The sequence below is a fragment of the Populus euphratica genome, unplaced genomic scaffold (genome assembly GCF_000495115.2).
Source record: "Populus euphratica unplaced genomic scaffold, PopEup_1.0 scaffold1043.1, whole genome shotgun sequence".
Taxonomy (NCBI): Eukaryota; Viridiplantae; Streptophyta; class Magnoliopsida; order Malpighiales; family Salicaceae; genus Populus; species Populus euphratica.
Window position 1 is genome coordinate 26,811 of NW_011500913.1, and position 17,588 is coordinate 44,398.

At 34.7% G+C, this 17,588-nt stretch overlaps 3 protein-coding genes and 1 pseudogene across 5 annotated transcripts; 3 read left to right on the top strand and 1 right to left on the bottom strand.

Annotated features, from left to right (window-relative positions):
* Positions 1-847: 847 nt before the first annotated feature.
* Positions 848-4,125, top strand: LOC105116801 (uncharacterized). Of its 2 annotated transcripts, XM_011014283.1 has the most exons (4): positions 853-1,265; positions 2,087-2,243; positions 3,554-3,679; positions 3,848-4,125. In XM_011014283.1, exons 1-4 carry the CDS (start codon positions 1,077-1,079, stop codon positions 3,859-3,861), a joined length of 486 nt encoding a protein of 161 aa, XP_011012585.1. In that variant the 5' UTR covers positions 853-1,076; the 3' UTR covers positions 3,862-4,125. The 2 variants fall into 2 exon arrangements, with proteins under 2 accessions (XP_011012586.1, XP_011012585.1); XM_011014284.1 differs by lacking the exon at positions 3,848-4,125 and having other exon boundaries at positions 848-1,265; positions 2,087-2,295; positions 3,554-3,638.
* Positions 4,126-6,303: 2,178 nt separating this feature from the next.
* Positions 6,304-7,218, top strand: LOC105116802 (uncharacterized). The gene has a single exon (XM_011014285.1). It carries the CDS (start codon positions 6,527-6,529, stop codon positions 7,031-7,033), a length of 507 nt encoding a protein of 168 aa, XP_011012587.1. The 5' UTR covers positions 6,304-6,526; the 3' UTR covers positions 7,034-7,218.
* Positions 7,219-7,405: 187 nt separating this feature from the next.
* On the bottom strand, positions 7,406-9,316 carry LOC105116804 (small heat shock protein, chloroplastic-like; annotated as a pseudogene).
* A 4,781-nt stretch (positions 9,317-14,097) lies between these two features.
* Positions 14,098-16,192, top strand: LOC105116805 (protein IQ-DOMAIN 14-like). Of its 2 annotated transcripts, none has more exons than XM_011014287.1 (5): positions 14,098-14,443; positions 14,517-14,837; positions 14,918-15,028; positions 15,218-15,370; positions 15,473-16,192. In XM_011014287.1, exons 1-5 carry the CDS (start codon positions 14,318-14,320, stop codon positions 16,175-16,177), a joined length of 1,416 nt encoding a protein of 471 aa, XP_011012589.1. In that variant the 5' UTR covers positions 14,098-14,317; the 3' UTR covers positions 16,178-16,192. The 2 variants fall into 2 exon arrangements, with proteins under 2 accessions (XP_011012589.1, XP_011012588.1); XM_011014286.1 differs by having other exon boundaries at positions 14,099-14,443; positions 14,918-15,136.
* Positions 16,193-17,588: the final 1,396 nt, after the last annotated feature.

Genomic DNA, 17,588 nt, shown 5'->3' on the forward strand with positions numbered 1-17,588 from the left:
GATAAGATTTTTTTATTTTAGACTTTGAGACTTTTTTTTGTTTTGTTTTTTAAGGTTACAAATGAATTTATCAAGTTATCTAAGATGTTTTATAGGTCTTTTGAATAAAAAATAAGTTAAAAGTTCAGTTTTTGGATTAAAAAAACCATCAACCTTATTTTTTCAAGAACCATAATAAATGAAAATTAAGCAATATAGATGAAATGTCATTTGAATTTTTTTTTCAAACAAATTTGAGCCAGATAACATGTTACTTGCTATAGTTGTAAAAATAAAAAAAACAACCCAATCATGTGCCTCTAATAAAATGGACTAGGTGGACTAGCCTCGCCTGTGAGGTAACCTTTTCTTTTCCCTTTTTAATTTTATTAAAATTAATGTTTTTTTAGAATTATTTTCTTTATATCTAAATTTATACGTGTTTTTATTTTGTTTAGATTTTAGAGAGCCTCTATTAAAATATAATTATTTTTAGATAATATTTATAACATGCACAATTTTGCATAATATTTTTATTTTTTTTATTTTATTCAATTAATTTGATGTATTTCTATTTATATTATCGTTTGATTGAATAAAATATTATTTTAATAAATAAATTTAGTAAACATAACCAGGTAAATATTCTATTTTGCAATATTAAATATCTTATTTTATACCTATCTTTTAATTTTTTTAATTTTATTTTTAGTTACTATCTCTCTCTCTCTCTCTATATATATATATATATATAAACTTTTTGATTTTTGCTAGAAATTTTTTTAACTATAAAAACCTATATAAATAAATATTTTTTTTAAAAAAAAATTAAGTGAATCCTATGCACAAGAAACACCCAGTTTTACCAGGTCGGATAATAATTGGTTTTTAAGCAGGGCAGGTAAGTTTTCGATCGGATGGAATCAAATTGCCTTGGATTCAAATTCAATCTTGGACATAGCCCAAGTACACATGTTGGAAAGCTGGACTCTTTTATGTAGACGAAGACGAGAGAACTAACGTTTAAGGAAAAAAACATAGATCCTCTCTCTCTCTCTCTGGTGATAGCGTTTGCAGAGGTTTTAGCGAAGACAAAAATGGAGGAGAAAGAAAAAGGCAGCAAAGGAGGCAGTGAGGAGAGATGGAAAGGAGCTATAGCTAATCTAACAGAGATGACATCGAATCTAGAGTCCCTTCAAAAGTTACTCCTTAAAAAAGCTGTCTTTGTTAATGAAGAAACCTTCTCAAAAGCCTCCCTCACTTCTGAACAAGCCCGCTCTATCAAGGTACTGAATTCTTGATCCTGGATTTTCTTTTTTCATGCAATCTTGATAGGATTGCTGTTAAATTATGATTCTTGACGTTGGTTTCTTCCGTTTGATATGATCATCGACCAATTTCACAATCTGGGTTTGTAAAGGTAGTGTTTCGTTAGCATTTTGTAGGAGTTCTTATGTAATTAATGCTTGGTTTATTTGACTATGAATGTATGAGTAGAGTGAATGGATTAGTTGGTTCTTGAATGGTAGAGTAATGATTTATTAGCCATGGATTGGACGAGTTATGCTAGAGTGATGATTAGAGAAAACTTGCACAATGTTGGCAATTTAAGTTAAATTTTTGAAATGCTCTTGCTAGTTCGTTCACTGAGGCACTTTGACCATTTGGAGAAAACCAAAAAAGATCATTAATTTAAAATCCAAATTTCCTTGGACACCAAAAGAAGGCAACTGTTTTAGATATTTAACAAATGAAGTTGTATGCTAAGGGAAAACTTTTGCTAATACATTGTAGCTCTTGCATCATGGGATTGCATCCTTTTAGATTATGCCTTCATAAAGCCATTAGTCTTGTGATTGGGATTTCAAGAAAAGTGATGCTGGTTTGCTAGTTTGGATACGTACTCCGTATGCACAACCAACATGCATCTAGATTTTAACGTGACTGGGTAATTTTACAATTTGAGTTGATTACGACTAAGTTTGCAGAATGCTGTTTGATACTGTCTTTGGTAGGTTTTCTTATGTTTTCGATTACTTTCCTTAATTTCTGAATGTACCATCAAGGCAGCATAAAAAATCATATGCAGGTTGTCTTTTGTGTGTAGGTTCTTGAACAACGGGTAGAGACTTTGGAAAGAGAACTTGATGCTGCCATCTCAGCTGCTGCTCATGCTCGTGCAGAAAAGCGTCAGGCAGAGGCAGCACAAAAGGATGCTGAATTACGTGCACAAGAGATCACAAGAGAACTCGAGAGCACCACAAGTATGCCTACTGTTTCTTCTTTTCAACTATATATTTGTGAAATAAAAATCAGGTAAAGTTAGCTTCATTCCCATTTCAATGTGAATATATGAGCTCGCATCTCTGTAAATTTTAGATTTCTGGCGATTTTGTAGGTCTAGATTTCTAATATAAAGTTCAGCAGTCTTCAAATTTTTTTGTTTGGTTAGTTTTTGCTATTTTACATAGAAATGGTGGTGTTTTCTTATACAGTAATTTAAACCTTTATTAGATTATGAGTGCTATAAACTTTGCATACCTATGACATCTTTGGATAAGGACAAAAGCCATATTTTCAGAGAATTACCAACAATTATGCTATTGTGAATGTGCGATGCAGTCAATGTTAGGCGTGAGTCTTAAGATCCATAGCGGCGATACTTAGTTTTTCCCCTTTATGTGGAATTTCTAGAAGCTGTGCTAGTGTGAAGCCTAGTCATTTACATTCATCTGCGATTCAATTCACAAACCCCAGCTACCTTTTCTTCTTCGGTTTACCCTAAAATGCCAATTTTCCAGAACCTAGCCTACCACAATACACTCGTGGAGTCGTGGGAAAAAAATTTCAAATCTGTTTTGTGTTTTCTAATTGCAATATTTACAGTCTTCTTTTGTACTTCATTGTAGATACCCTATGCTTATTAGCGGATAGTTTATTTGTTGGCTTGAAAGTTTTCTATGTGAGAGGTACAGATGACAGATAGGGTCTTTGTCGGGGATTAAGGGTGTGAGTGTAGTGAAAGCAAGGTGGTTTTACTAACAAGGGAAGTTTAGGGGTGGGCAAATAATATGGTGATAAGTAGAACTGGTCTGGGAAAAGATTTGAGTCCACTAAGCCAAACCTCTCTAAGATATCCCATCAATCTATAAGACTAACTGACGAATTCTTCCACTAATATCTCATTTAATCCTCCTCATCACCTGTGATTAAAATAATCTCATGTTAGAAACAACAGTATTTGAAATTTGACTAGTAATCTCTACATAAATTTATGTTGAAGGTTAATCTGTGCAAAACAAATCTGAATCTGAACAATATCTCCATCAAATTCCTCCTTTATAGAGCCTAAGCAAAGCCCACGTACTATAATCCTGTGCTTTACTGTTAGTTGTAGCATCTGTATGTCTTTTTATTAGTTTATAAGTGAAATCAATGGCAAACCTCACAATCTTTCAATCTCACCAATTTCTGGTCATGATGATTGCCTCATTCCTTTTCAAAATTTGTTGGCAATTACTACTTTATATTTCCACCTTGCCAAAATTTTATAATATTGCTCTCTTTGCTTCAGAGGTATTTGAACTACACATGGAAGAGTTGCGTGCAAAGCAAGAAGAAATTTCTAAGCGTGACAGAGAAATTAAACTTTTGGAAGCGATAATTCAGACACTTGGTGGTAAAGAATCCCGTTCTACAAGCGGGTAACTTGGTTTTTCCTTTCCTTCTTTTCTCGTTCTTTCTTTATGTAGATGAAAGCGTTCTGTAAAATGCTCTGTATTAAGTTGCTCATGCTTGACAATAAAAGATCTGGGAACCTAAGAGTGTGTTCTCTTTAACCTAATACTGTTCACTGGTTACACGATAGGGTACCATGTTTGAATTTATACCTCCTTTAACGGAGTCTGGATCAGGTCTGATGCTTTGATCTCAAGTTTTGTAATTAACGGTGGTCATTTTACCAGTTATACTATATGCTTTTAGCATAATGCAACAGTGCAGAAAATGCTATTTAAATTGGTCTGACAATTCAAAGACGGCCTCGCTCAACATTCATGCATTGTTCCCTATGGAAGTCCATTTTGTTAAGCTGTAAAAGAGAGCTTCGAATGTTTGCAAGAATACAATTTTTTTTTGGCTTAAAAATATATATGTTTTTAATATTTTTGGATCATTTTAAAGTATTTTTAAACAAAAAAACATTTAAAAACCAACTGCTATTATATTTTTAAATATCCACACATGGGGAGCCATGATTCACTGAATTTGCAACAGGGTAGTGATGGGCAATTGCAGAGGATACATGGCTCTAAATGAAGGCCATATAAAAAGATTGTGTAATTAAGAATGCAAATGAATTTAACCTAACCAAGTTTTAACTTATTCAAATTTGACTTGAAAAGGACTTGCGGAACTTTGTTATATATTTTTACAAAGCTAACAACTCAACCACGAGGTTCTTGTCATGGTTATTGTCTCATCCGAGAGAGAAATAAACCTCGTATGAGTGGAAAATTGTGTTCTTTATTTTAGTCTCTGCATACATACGTGTTCTACCTGATCCATTGGCAAAATTATAATTTAAGAAGAATGTGAAAAGATTTGATGCTGTTAGACCTGGCTGTAAATTATAATTAAGAGAGGGTAAGTTCTTTGTTGGCTAGCCAGTGCCCGGATGGAGGTTAGGTGGATGTGTATTGATCTGTTGAATAGTCAATAGACTAATTAGTGAGTCAACGACCTCAGTTAACTTATTATAATTAATTAACAACGACCTCAGTTAACTTATTATAATTAATTAATTAATAATTTGGACTTAATTTGTAGATTATTCTGGGAAAATCTTTGTCATTATGATTCATTTTCCACGACGAGACAAGGACATTTTTTCTTGGTGGAGACTCCAACAATGCCTAGCAAGAGCACTTTAAGCAAATGAAAACTATGAAGTTACATGATCATTAATTAGACTTTCACCACTAGTAGATTACTGGTAGGTGCCTGTGCTAATTACTAGCCAATGCCACAACAACTTGCTGCACTTGCAAACACTGCAATCCTATCTTCATCTCTTGCGTCACACCTCGCAACAAGTTCAGTAAATGGATGATGAGTCTGATTTCCCAGACTCAACAGAAGTGTTCCTTTTTCTTAATTGATTTTAGTCTAGTTCAGCAAAACTCACCTTTGCAGGGCACTGCCATTCATTTCAAAATTTTCTATTCCAAAATAGTTCTTGAATGCCGGAAACTATCAATTATAGATCTAGTATCCGTTTGGAAATCGTGAGATACACTACAAGTGAAACCATATTTAGAAGGTTGTACCGTGTTCTCAAATCTAGCCTTATTAAATCGGAAAATATATTTGAGATTCATATCTCAGAATGAGTATGTTAAATTGGCAAATACAATAGTGAAAACACACCGTCACTCGCAGGAAGCTTCTTTCTGAAGAACAGAACCAAGTGCCTGCTGCAATATTGTTCATCAAATCCTGCCAGAATATCAGTTCAAGCAGTCAAGATATTCTTATTGAACAACTTTTTAAATGCCCTAATGAGTTAAGATCATCAACCAACCTTTTGTTAGAACCACCATTTTAATTCACCAGATCCTAATATAAATTATTCACGGGAGTCTAGAGTGTATAGTTTACCGGATCTTAAAGGCCCTAATGTCCCCTCTCAACCTAACCCATCATGTGCCAACTGCATCTTTTTACCAGCAAAATGCTTGGTCTGTAATTTTTAATACATGCTCAATTGCTGTACAAACTGATCAGTTGCAGAAAAAGACGAGTAATCTTTCTCTAATTACTCTCTTTATGAGAAAATCTAACACTACATGGACCGCTAATTAGATGCTTAGAATGTAATAAGTGCAGAATCTGAAAAAGATGAGGCACCTAAACCCACTAAAGCTCTTTAATGTTACAATAGTCTTCCCCATTCCATTTATAACTTTATCTTCCAGCCCTTACATAATCAAAACCGTAAGAATGATGTAACAATTACCAAAGAAAAACCGTAAGGGACAAAAGAGGAACCCCGAACTGTTCAGCATATCCTAGATATTTCATGGCCAACCCACTATGCCGAGAGGGTCATAAATATCAAGCATACTTCATATGAATATTATTATTTGTAGTGGTCACCACAACCCCCCCCCCCCCCCCCCCCCCCTCTTACTTTAGTCCTCTACAATGGCATGGTACAAGGAGAGCAATAGTATTATGCCACCTTCCACTAACCGACCTATCTTGCATGCGTGTTGACAAATTTTATTTATCTTTTGCTTTCTAAACAAAATTTAATATCTCGTTGCTCCTCCTTTAGCTTTCTAAATTCAGTTTTTCCGTTTAACTTTTAAACAGAAAGAAAGATAGCTTTCTACCCTCCACTAGTATAGTAACTCTAGCACAAGAAAGACTCTTTCATTTCTTAAGTATAAATATATCTTGTAACTCTTTTTCTCCCTCTTCATTCTATACAACAACAAGGTAGAGAAATCCCTCTTCTCCTCTTGTAAGACTTCTTAAGACCTTCATGGTTATATTTTCTTGGAGAAAAATGGGCAATTGCTTAGGTCATAATTGTGTTAGACCTCCCTTTATAGGTTCTTGCATCGGATTCCCTCGAGCCAAGCGTGAGAAAGTGTTGCATGTTGTCAAAACAGATGGAAAGGTTCTGGAATTCAGCGCTCCGATTCTTGTGAAAGATATCGCGGTCAACTTTCCTGGCTCAGGTATTGGTCTAACAAATGAAGCTATAGAGCATCTGCCACCAAGTTACGAGTTAAAGCTTGGAAATGTTTACCATGTTCTTCCACCACCTCCAGGGACTTCACCGGTGGTTGACAGGGAAGAAGAAGCAAGTAGTGGTGGTGTCAAGAGGATTAAAGTTGTAATAACAAAGCAACAACTTCAGCAGCTTTTGAAAAAGGAAATATCTCTTGAGGAGGTTCTGTTAGGGCTAGAGAAGAAAAGTTCTTCTCTCGACTCTCCAAGAAATTGGAAGCCAAAGCTGGAATCAATCCCTGAAGGATTTGAGTAGTATAGCTTTGGAAATGTACAATTTAGGTACTGAATTCTCTCTTGTGTAGCTGAAAATGAATTTATCATGTAGATGTACTGATTAGCCAAAGATGGAGAACAAGTAAAAAGAAAAAAAATTAAAGGAATATAAAAAGAATTGTCTGCTACAGAACATTGAAAGATTTTCATCTATTCTGTTCTCAACGTGTTCTTACCGGCTTGATTTCTTGAAACAGAAAACAGAAGATGATTCTCTGATATATTTCTGCTATTTTTTGACTGCTAGTTTACTACCTGAGACAATACAGGCTCATCTAGTCCATCGTCCACAGCCCCCCTTTCCATTTTTATATTCTTTCCATGAAAAATTTCAAAGGAATTTCTTTCTTCTTTCTCTTGCCTAGGATGGCAAGGTAGGGAAATACTAACAGCGGTCATGCACGTCTGGAAAATTGGTGTCAATGATGCGCCTCTGAGTAGGACCACGCACTGAGCGCGATGGACACCAATTGCCGGGGTGCTCGCGAGCAGGCCTCAGGTCAACAAGGTACTAAATGCCAGTTCAAATGTTAAGCGGAAGGAACAAGGTCCTGTATTGATAGTTACAATAGGACAATATTGAAGTTGGTCGAAAATGAGACAAACTTCTAAGAGAAAATTTGAACATGAATCACCAAGTTGTGGGTTGCCTTCTTCCAAAGTAAGCGATAAGAGAAGACTTTTCAAGAGAAGAATTGCATTACTGTCCATTTTGCTAAAGCCAATCTAGCAAGTTGGCGGCTCAAATCTTCATATACTAGACTATAGGGTAGGCAACGTCCAAAAGATGCAGGGGAATGCCAGAGGGGGAAACTGCTCGCCACATCCTGCTTCGGTTTAACTTGATATGAACGATTCCTTTTTAATTTCTTTGAAATGTTCATGAACTTGAACAAAAGAGATGATCAAATGTTACATACTTGTTCTTGAACACAAACATCTATATTCTTCTGCACAACAAGAATCCGTGGCTCGGAGTTTGGGGACTTGTACCTTACACTGGTGCATGTGCAACACGATTCCACATCTGTGTCCAATGTCGAAATTGGATATCTAAGGCGAAGAGAGTAGTTGAAGCAAGATAGGCAGGAATAGAGATAGGAAAGATCCTGAAAATCACATTTTCAAATACAAAAAAAAAAAAAAAAACACACCATACATGGTACAAACTTCTTATAAAATCTCTTACTGGATGTGCACATCAATGACCTTACGTTGTATTTTGGTCTAAGGAATGTTAACGAACAGAACTCCATTTTTCAGCTCAGCCATAATCTTATCCTTTTCGCAAGAACTGATATTGCTACCAGACCATGAATCAGCACCAGTTTCTTCCCTTTTGTTCTCTCCTTTAATAACAAGAACATCATCCTCGATCGAGAGCTTGACATCCTCCTTAGACAGTCCTGGCATGTCAAACCTCATCTTGATCTCTTGTTTCTCATCTTTGATTTCCCATGGTGCTTGAACCTCCCCTCCTGTCCTGTTCCTGATGCTAGGAATTGTCATTGCATCGCATTGTCCTCGTTGGTGACAATGGATCCAACAAAACTATAATTAATGTAAAAAATCTTAAATCATTGCAGAGATCGATTTTGCCATTTTTATTGAAGAAGAATGACTTTTCCCTATTAAAGAAAACTACAGAGTCTTCAACAAGGGAAGCATCGGATATAAGACTTTAACATCGCCAGGAAGAAGACTTGGTTGACGTTAGCCTGAAGATACCTGACCCTAAGAAAAAAACAAGGAGAAGAAGCAATCAGACTGCTCACCGAAAGGTGAGACATCAACAACCAGCCTTCGAGGCCTTCTTTCAACAGCTGTCCCTCGGTTGTTTCCCTGCTTATAGACATGCAGTGTCCTTGAGTTCTCCAGCAGCTTCAGCTCTCAAACAAAGCCAACCTTGAAGGCTTACTAGTATTCTTGCCAAAACCCCTTGATGGAAAAGACACTGAGCAAGGAGCTATTTGCCTTGGTCGAAGGCACAGCTTTGCAATTGTGTGACAACAAAGGGGCAGATGACGAAGACAATGTTGACGAAGCCATAAGTAGATAAAAAAAAAAAATATATGCACCAAGTTTTAAACAAAGGGGAGGTGCTAGTGAAAGTTGCAGTACACACTACACTACACTACACTTTGCTTTTCTTGATTTTTGAAGCCATGGATAGAGAACTGAGGCCATGGAGATTGCCATATATAGAGAGAAGGGAAGTATGGAGATAAGTCTTGAAAGTTCTCGAGCCAACTCAAAGAAACACCTGGAGTTCTTGCCATCATCAAATATTATCCATACTAGATTTTATACTCTTTGAGTTTTTTCTCATACACATCACGAAAAATAATACATCACAGGATTGTCCGGTGATATCCATTGGTACAGCCTCCTTTATATAACATGGATTCTAAATAAAATGGATCCTCTATCCCGAGTCGAGTCGCAGGATCTTAAAGCACTAAAGGTCTTAAACCATAAAGCCCACATTCCATGCCATCTTTGTTGAAGCTCCCACAGTGATGATTCCAAGCTCCAACTCCCTGATTGAGATCTAAACGTGCTTATAGTTGTGCCTCTAATGCTGATTATACCAGTTGTTGGTTAAAATAATTGTTGGAATAAAGCGGTGGTAAATTGACGCAACAACATGCACAAATAATACATAATTACATCAAACTATCTAGGTGGTGACCAAGTAATAAAAATTTAAGACTAAGGGGTTTGTTCCTTCTGTGATTTCAGATTCGAGTCCTTGGTTGCTCATATGATGGCCACTGGAGGCTTACATGGTCGTTAACTTCAGGGCCCGTGGATTAGTCGTGGTGCGCGCAAACTGGCCCGGACACCCACGCTAATCTAAAAAAAAAATACATAATTACGTTGAAAGTCAAGACACCAAGATCTAATTTTGAAATTTTATTATTCTCTAAAAAGTTTGAAAAAGAAAAGAAGAAAACTTAAAATTTTATACATAAGTTTTGTTGGGTATGCGACCAAAGTCCCACATTGGTTAGAAATGGGAAGGATCAAAAGGGTATATAAGGATGAACAAATATCTTCATTGGTATGAGGCATTTTGGGTATAATCCAAGAGCAAATCCATGAGGGCTTAGGCCCAAAGTGGACAATATCATACCAATGTGGAGATAGGTGGTGTCCGTAATCCTTACAAGTTTTTTATTATTCATTAAAAAACCTAAAAAACAACAACGTAAACAAACTAAAAAGTTTGAAAATAAAAAAAAGGCAATTAAAGTTTTAAACAAAATAAAAAAAATAAAATTACTAAAAAATATATTTAATTTCCTAAACTATTTTACCTTGACGCAGGTGGAGAAGAACCGACTGCTTCGAACGGCTTATTTTGGCCGACATATACAAGGATTTTGGAGTGTGCTCCGTGCATCACCAACAAGCTAAGTTAAATTGGCTCTGTTTTGGGTTATAAAATATTTTTAAGAAAAGAGAGACTAGTAATATGAGAGAGGGCTGCTTCAAAATGGATTTGATGGAATTAATATGGTATTTATTTTTGACGGTCCAATCATGTTTTTAAAGAATTTTAATTTTGTTTATCTCAAGTTAATTTTTATTATTTTTGGATCGCTTTAATATGTTAATACCGAAAATAAATTTTTTATTATATTTTTAAATAAAAAATACTTTAAAAAATAATTTCTATTATAATCTTAAATAGTGTCTTAAGGCTCCATCTTTTACTTCCTAATTTGAATTTTAAAAATCAAGCACAAAAATTTCTCATTTCGATTCCCTAAAACCAAAGGAGGGAAATAACCTTTGAGAATTCATTTTATCCCATTTGGCAATTATTCTATTGGATATGACTATGTGTTTATTGTGACGGTATAGTCTGTATGTTGAAGGATAAAAGTTACAACAGGCATCTTGTGATGGTAAATATATATATATATATATAAGAAAGGAAGAGATGTTGTGAAGATAGTGGTTCACGGTGAGGAAAGATCAAAGAAAATGAATGTTTTTATTTTATTTTATTTTTTTGTTTTTATTTATCTTTTTTGTTTTAATTTTTTAGTGGTATTTTATTATTTTAAAGGTTCAAGGCTTTTTGAGTTATTATTTCAAAAATAGTGATATTCTTGCAAATAAATATATATTTTTAGTTGATTTTTTTACACTAACTTCTAAAAATGTAAAGAATGACCATTCTTCAAATTTTAGGTTGAAAAGTGAAATACTCATATTGATTTTCCCAAAACAAAATGAAAACTAAGATTATTATGTTCTCTAGGAGGATTGACCTAAACAAGCAATTCTCTTAATTTTCATAATACTTTACCCAAACCAATGTACGAATAGCAATGCCAAGGTAAAAATAGAAACTGAAAAATTTAACATGTTCCTACGATCCAAAAGCATTAATATGTTTGGTATTGTGGTAACTGTTATGATTATAATTTGAAAAAAATTATTTTATAAAAAATACTTTTAATTGAAGTTGATTTGATATTTATATATATTTGGTTAAAACTGTTTGAAATTAAGGTTGAATAAAAAGTTATTTAATGCGTTTGGTTAATAATGTTTTTGAAATTGAGGTTATAAAATAATTTTTAAAAATATATATTAATATTAATAATTTTTAATTTAAATATTATAGATTTAACTATTGTTATTATATCATTAAATAACTAATACTTTATATAAAATATTTTTCATTGTTCCATTAAACTATCTATAATTTTATCAAGTATAAAATACATTCGACAAGGACTATATTTTTTTGGTTTTTTAAGTGCGCAACAACATCAGGTAAAATATAAGTAGGAACAAAATTGAAATTGCGATCAAATTCTGCAAATGTTACGCTGTCAAGCGATCTTTATCTAATTTATGTAGTGTCATTAAATAATATTAAACATTAGTTTTTCAAATAAAACATAATTAAAAAATTAAAAATATTTTTTATTTTATCAAGTTGGACTTGATTCAATATATGTTGAGTTTTGATCAGAACCCGGTCTGGCCGAAACTGGTCCAACCAAAACAATATAGCATGCATGAATAGTGTATCATGTGAATAGTGTAATTAGCATAAATAGTGTAGCATGCTACAATGTTTATATTAATTACACTGTTCACTAAACAATACAATTAACATGAAAATTACACATAAAACAAGTAAGATTCACTCGCATTGTTCATTTTACAGTGTAAGTGAAAAAAATAATACAGAGCTGCTTTTATTCTTCTATGTTTCAAATGCAATATGTAATGGATTCCATCAAAATTTAATTGTGTCTTTTTATTTACCAAACAATTATTTAGTTGTGGTTATTTTAAACATAGAAATAACCATCTAAAAAATAAACTCTAAAATCAAGTTATTTGAACTGTTATTTTACATGACTCAAAACCAAGTCATGCATAAAGTTGTATTAAAGACATTTAAGAAAGTGTCAATTATAATTATTTTTGAATTCATATGAATATGAATGTTATGTTTGTTTAAAAATTATAATGTGTTTTAAAATAATTTTTTATTTTAAAATAAAATTTATTAAGATGACTTTTATATATATATATATTATTTTTAATATAGTATATCAAAATCACTAAAAAAAACAATAAATAAGAACACAAATTTAATATTTTTTAATACTAAATATGCTTTCAAAAAACAAACACAATAATCCTGAAAAGACATCCTCGTAGTATCCGTTTGGAAACGAGATATTGCCGGCAATGATCCCACTGCTTTTCACAGTTAAAATCGATGGATGCATGATCATGATGACCCCAGACAGTCATACAAACACAAAACAAGAGAATCCTTCCTAGGCAGTTAATTTCCAGCAACTCATGAAGATCTCAACTCACAAGTCCCTGTCTTGTTCCTTTTCCTTTTTGTTACAACTGGATCATATGTCACCATCTTAGATGAGCAAAATCTCCATAATCATAGCTTGACTGGTCTATGAACTGGGACAAACTGTAACTCCCAAACCGTAAACAAGGTCACATTAGGTAGCCTATAGCTTCCCTAATCCCTACACAAGTTACCCTAAGCTAGGGTAGGTCTCCATTCGAGTTCCCAAATTCTCCATAGCCCAATCCCAACATGGCAAGTCACAAGACCCCTGCCACACTGCCTAGAAAATGACCACAACAGCCCTGAGGAGTCATACTTGTTTCATCCCCATTGGAAGATCACTGAAGCAAAGCAGATTGTTCTCCTCTTCTCCACTAATCCCAAATCCCCAAAACCAGACTATAATCATGTATAGAAAGCAACCATGGACTCTCTCAACACGTGAAGCCAAGGGAATTTCTTTGTTGTTTTTAACACAAAAAAGCAAAGCAAAAGCATAACACAGCACACCTACTCACTCCTCCTCCTCTCTTTTTCTTCACTACACGAAATACTATCCAGCTTTCAGCAATCTCGAGGGAGTTAATTATAAATTAGACTCCGTAGTTTAGTAAAACAGACTTCAATTAGTCCTCATAATTTCAAAAGTTTTATGCTTAATCCCTATGTTCTTCAATCTATTTCTTTCCCACTTTATTTGATTTCCCTCTCTATTTTTTCAAGAAAAAGAACTAGACAATCTGGGAAGATTTAGTATGTGCTTCATATCGTGGTTGCACATTAAAAAAATATTTTAAAAAAATAATAATTTATATATGTTGATTAACCAAATATTTTTAAATTTATGGTTTGACAAATGCGGACCGTATTATAAAAAAAATCATAGCCTAATGAGATCAAGAAATACAATTTTAGAAGGAAAAAAATTGATAAAAAAATAAAATTAATCAAAGATTAATTATTTATTTATCTTTTAGGATTAAATGTTATTTTCAATAAACTACAAGGACTAAATTAGAATTAACACCTCTCGAGGGCACTCACTCTTTCGATGTTGTCTCCAACCGTCTGACACAACTCCTTTAGTCTTCTCCATGCCACAAGAAAACACCATTTCTTTCTAGCATTAAGCACTCTGTCCACATTCTTATTATTATTATTATTATTATTAACATTTTACATTTTTGTATTATGGACAACGCACAGGCTCAGAGCCTGTTCCCAAATGGATGGACTAGCTCTACCCCTCTTGCAGGCTAAATTATTTGTTCATTTATTTCACTGTCTTTTGCATTGAAACATACCAACCACTCAAATCTATGAAGCCACTGGCTCTAGATTAATTGGTTTTCTTTGCCTTTATATTTAGCCAAGGTTTTTGTTTTGCGTAGTACTGCTTTTGATTGCATCATGGTGAAGATTGGAGGAAGTTCTTGGCTGAACGCAGTCAAAAGGGCTTTCAGGTCTCCTAGTAAAGAGGATGATAAGAAAAGTAGTAGAAGGAGAGAAGTTCATGAACAAGAGGAGGAAGAAAAGGTGAAAATTTAGTAATTTCTTTGTAACATAATTAACATTTCCCATTAAAATTTTTGTGGGTTAATTTGTGCAGAAGAGAGGGAAAAGAAGATGGATTTTCAGGAAGTCATCGAATCAAGAAACAGTAATACACCATTGTGGAGCGACCACCATCACTAACATTACAGCAACCACCAATCCTGCTTCTGCTGCTAGTAATAGTATTGGTACTGAAGCTGCTGATGCTAAGCAAAGACAAGTCCTTGAAGCGGCCATGGCCACAACAGCAGCGGCACATGCAGCAGTTGCTACAGCTCAAGCAGCTGTTGAGGTTGTTAGACTCACCAGGCCTCCCCTTCTTGCTAAACAACATTTTGCTGCCATTGCTATACAAAAAGCTTTTAGGGGATATCTGGTAAGTGATTACAAAGAGAGTAAGAGAAATTACATATCTCAAAGACTTTTTAACTAACTAATGTTTGTGTTATTTTGAAGGCAAGGAGAGCTCGTAGAGCACTAAAGGGGCTGGTAAAGATGCAAGCCTTAGTGAGAGGTCATAATGTTAGAAAGAGAGCAAATATGATACTTCAGTGCATGCAAGCTATGGTGAGGGTGCAATCTCGGGTGCTTGATTCCTATGAAGGCAGCACAAACTCCATCTCCAGTGATCAGAATAGCTTGTGGGGTTCAAATCTTTCTGAGAGGAAATCTACTGTAATAAATTTTGTTGCAGATAATGTGTTATGCTTGGGCCTCGGCTTTGATTTGGTTAATCCTTAACAATATATGCTGCAGTGTAGGGATGCAAGCAGCACTGCTGATGACTGGGTTCATTGCAATAATTACAAGCCTAAAACATTAGAGGAAATACAGGAAATGTTACAGGAAACGAAGGAAGTAGTCGCCTTGAAACGTGAAAAGGCCCTTGCTTATGCTTTCTCTCAACAGGTTTTTGATCACATCCCTTGCCATTTGATTTATCACCTTCTATTTTGGCTGGAAATTAATACCAAGCCAGCAAACATTTGACGCAAACTCTTGCTTTGTTAGATATGGAAACCTGGAAGAGACTCATATGCAAGTGAAGGAGAGGTAGAAGAGAATCCCAGATGGCTAGACAGGTGGAGAACTAGGAAGGAATGGGAGAGAAGAGGGAGCGGTGCATTGTGTGATCAATTATATCACAGTAGAGACCCTGTCAAAACTGTTGAAAGGGACACCTCGAGACCTTACTCTTACTCTACCCCAAATGCTTATAATTTCAATCATCAATATCACTACCAACAACACAGGCCTAGTTCATATTCAGTTGCCTCTCCTCTTCAAAAAAACCACAACACTCTCTCACAACCAATCACACCATCCCTTTCCAAAACAAGAACACTACTTCAAGTCCATTCAGCTAGCCCTCGCTGCCTAGGAGAAGGCAGAAACCATGTGATGGAAGCAACCAATCCTTCTTCTGCTTCAATGCCTAACTACATGGCTGCCACTGCATCTGCCAAGGCTAGAATTCGTCGATCACAAAGTGCACCAAGGCAGAGAGCTTCAACCCCAGAAAGAGAAAATTCAGGTTCAGCCAGAAAACGCCTGTCTTTCCCAGTACCTGACCTGGCAACTTGCAATGCGGGTAACATGGTTAACGATTATAGCCTGAGGAGTCCAAGTTTGAAGGGCATTCAGGGAGCTAATATGGTAATGGAGCAAAGGTCTAACATGTCTTCTTGTTGCACAGACAGCATCGATGATGATTGATGAGGTATATCCTCCTTCAACTAATGACCTTATCAGGTGGTTAAGGTAAAGCCAATATTCGCAGGGTAAGGGGGTGAATTATCTTTTAGTCCCTGACTGTTTAATTTATTTATAACTTAGTTCTTTATGTTTGAAAACCTATAAATTAGTCTTCTGACTCTTGCTGTTGCCCAACCGAACGTGGCCTTTATAATTAACACTGATTTTTATCTGAGAATTTAAAGTGTTGAGCAAATGTTTTTATAATAGAATTGAGACACGAGACTATCAAACATGACGGACTAAGTTATAATTGCATTGAAACTTGAAGGACTAAACAATAATTTACTCTAAAAAAACTAGAAGCCTGGCCATATTGAAGATGTTAGAACTGGAGGTAGTTGAAGAATCAAGAAAGAATTCAAGATGAGGATATTACTTGTGTGATTATTCATGATCAGTTTCATCAGAATAACCCTATCCCTCTTAGACGTTAAGAGGAGTAAACAAATCTACATCAGTAGTCCTTTAGCAGCTTTTGATGGTATAATGCACTACATTTATTAAATACTGCGTGCATGAGTGCTGCTGCTGCTCCTTGAAAAATACAAAGCATTATTGGTTTGATGGAGAGATGTCTTGAGCATTAAATTTAGTCAAAGATGTATTTAAGAACTCAAATTTCCTACTTCATTGCACAAGCCAAATGTGACACAATCTTCGTTAATTTAGCTAGCTAGCTAGCTAATGATGTCTGCTGAAATCGATTTTCTTCGTCTTCTAAATTGTTTACAGCCCTCAGACCACCAAATTGGTCTGCAACAGCTTCTTGTTAACCAGTACAGAGGAGCTATTCTTGTGCCTTACCTCGTGGAAATGAGAACATTTAACAGGCATGAAAGGCCTTCAAGAAGTAAAAATTGAGAAATTTGAACCTCTAATTTATTGAACTTTATAGCCTTATTAATAGGCCAATCAAGTGCATCAACCAATAACTTCAATGGGGTATTCTTGAGGAGTTTTTATATTTCTTCTACTGAATGTTTAGCATTACTCTTTTAGTAATATACTATGAGGTAACAATGATAATAGAGCAACAAGATCAGATCTATGTTATTATTTTCATGAAAATCATGTTTTGTTAAGTATTATTGACCAGATCGACTCGGTTCTTGATCTGATTTCAAATTAAATTGAGTGGGAAGTAATTCTTTTTGACCCCTTTGATATTTGAATAGACTCAAGTCACTCAATTAATATTATTTTTTTATCTATAGCAAGGGGACAGTTCCTTTTCCATGCTTCATATAAAATCAATTTTGTGTCATACTAAAACAATTTAACAATCAACTGATCTAGGAATAATTTTATAAAATAAAACAGTTATATACAAATATTGGACGTCGAATTCGATAAAAACAACATCATTGGA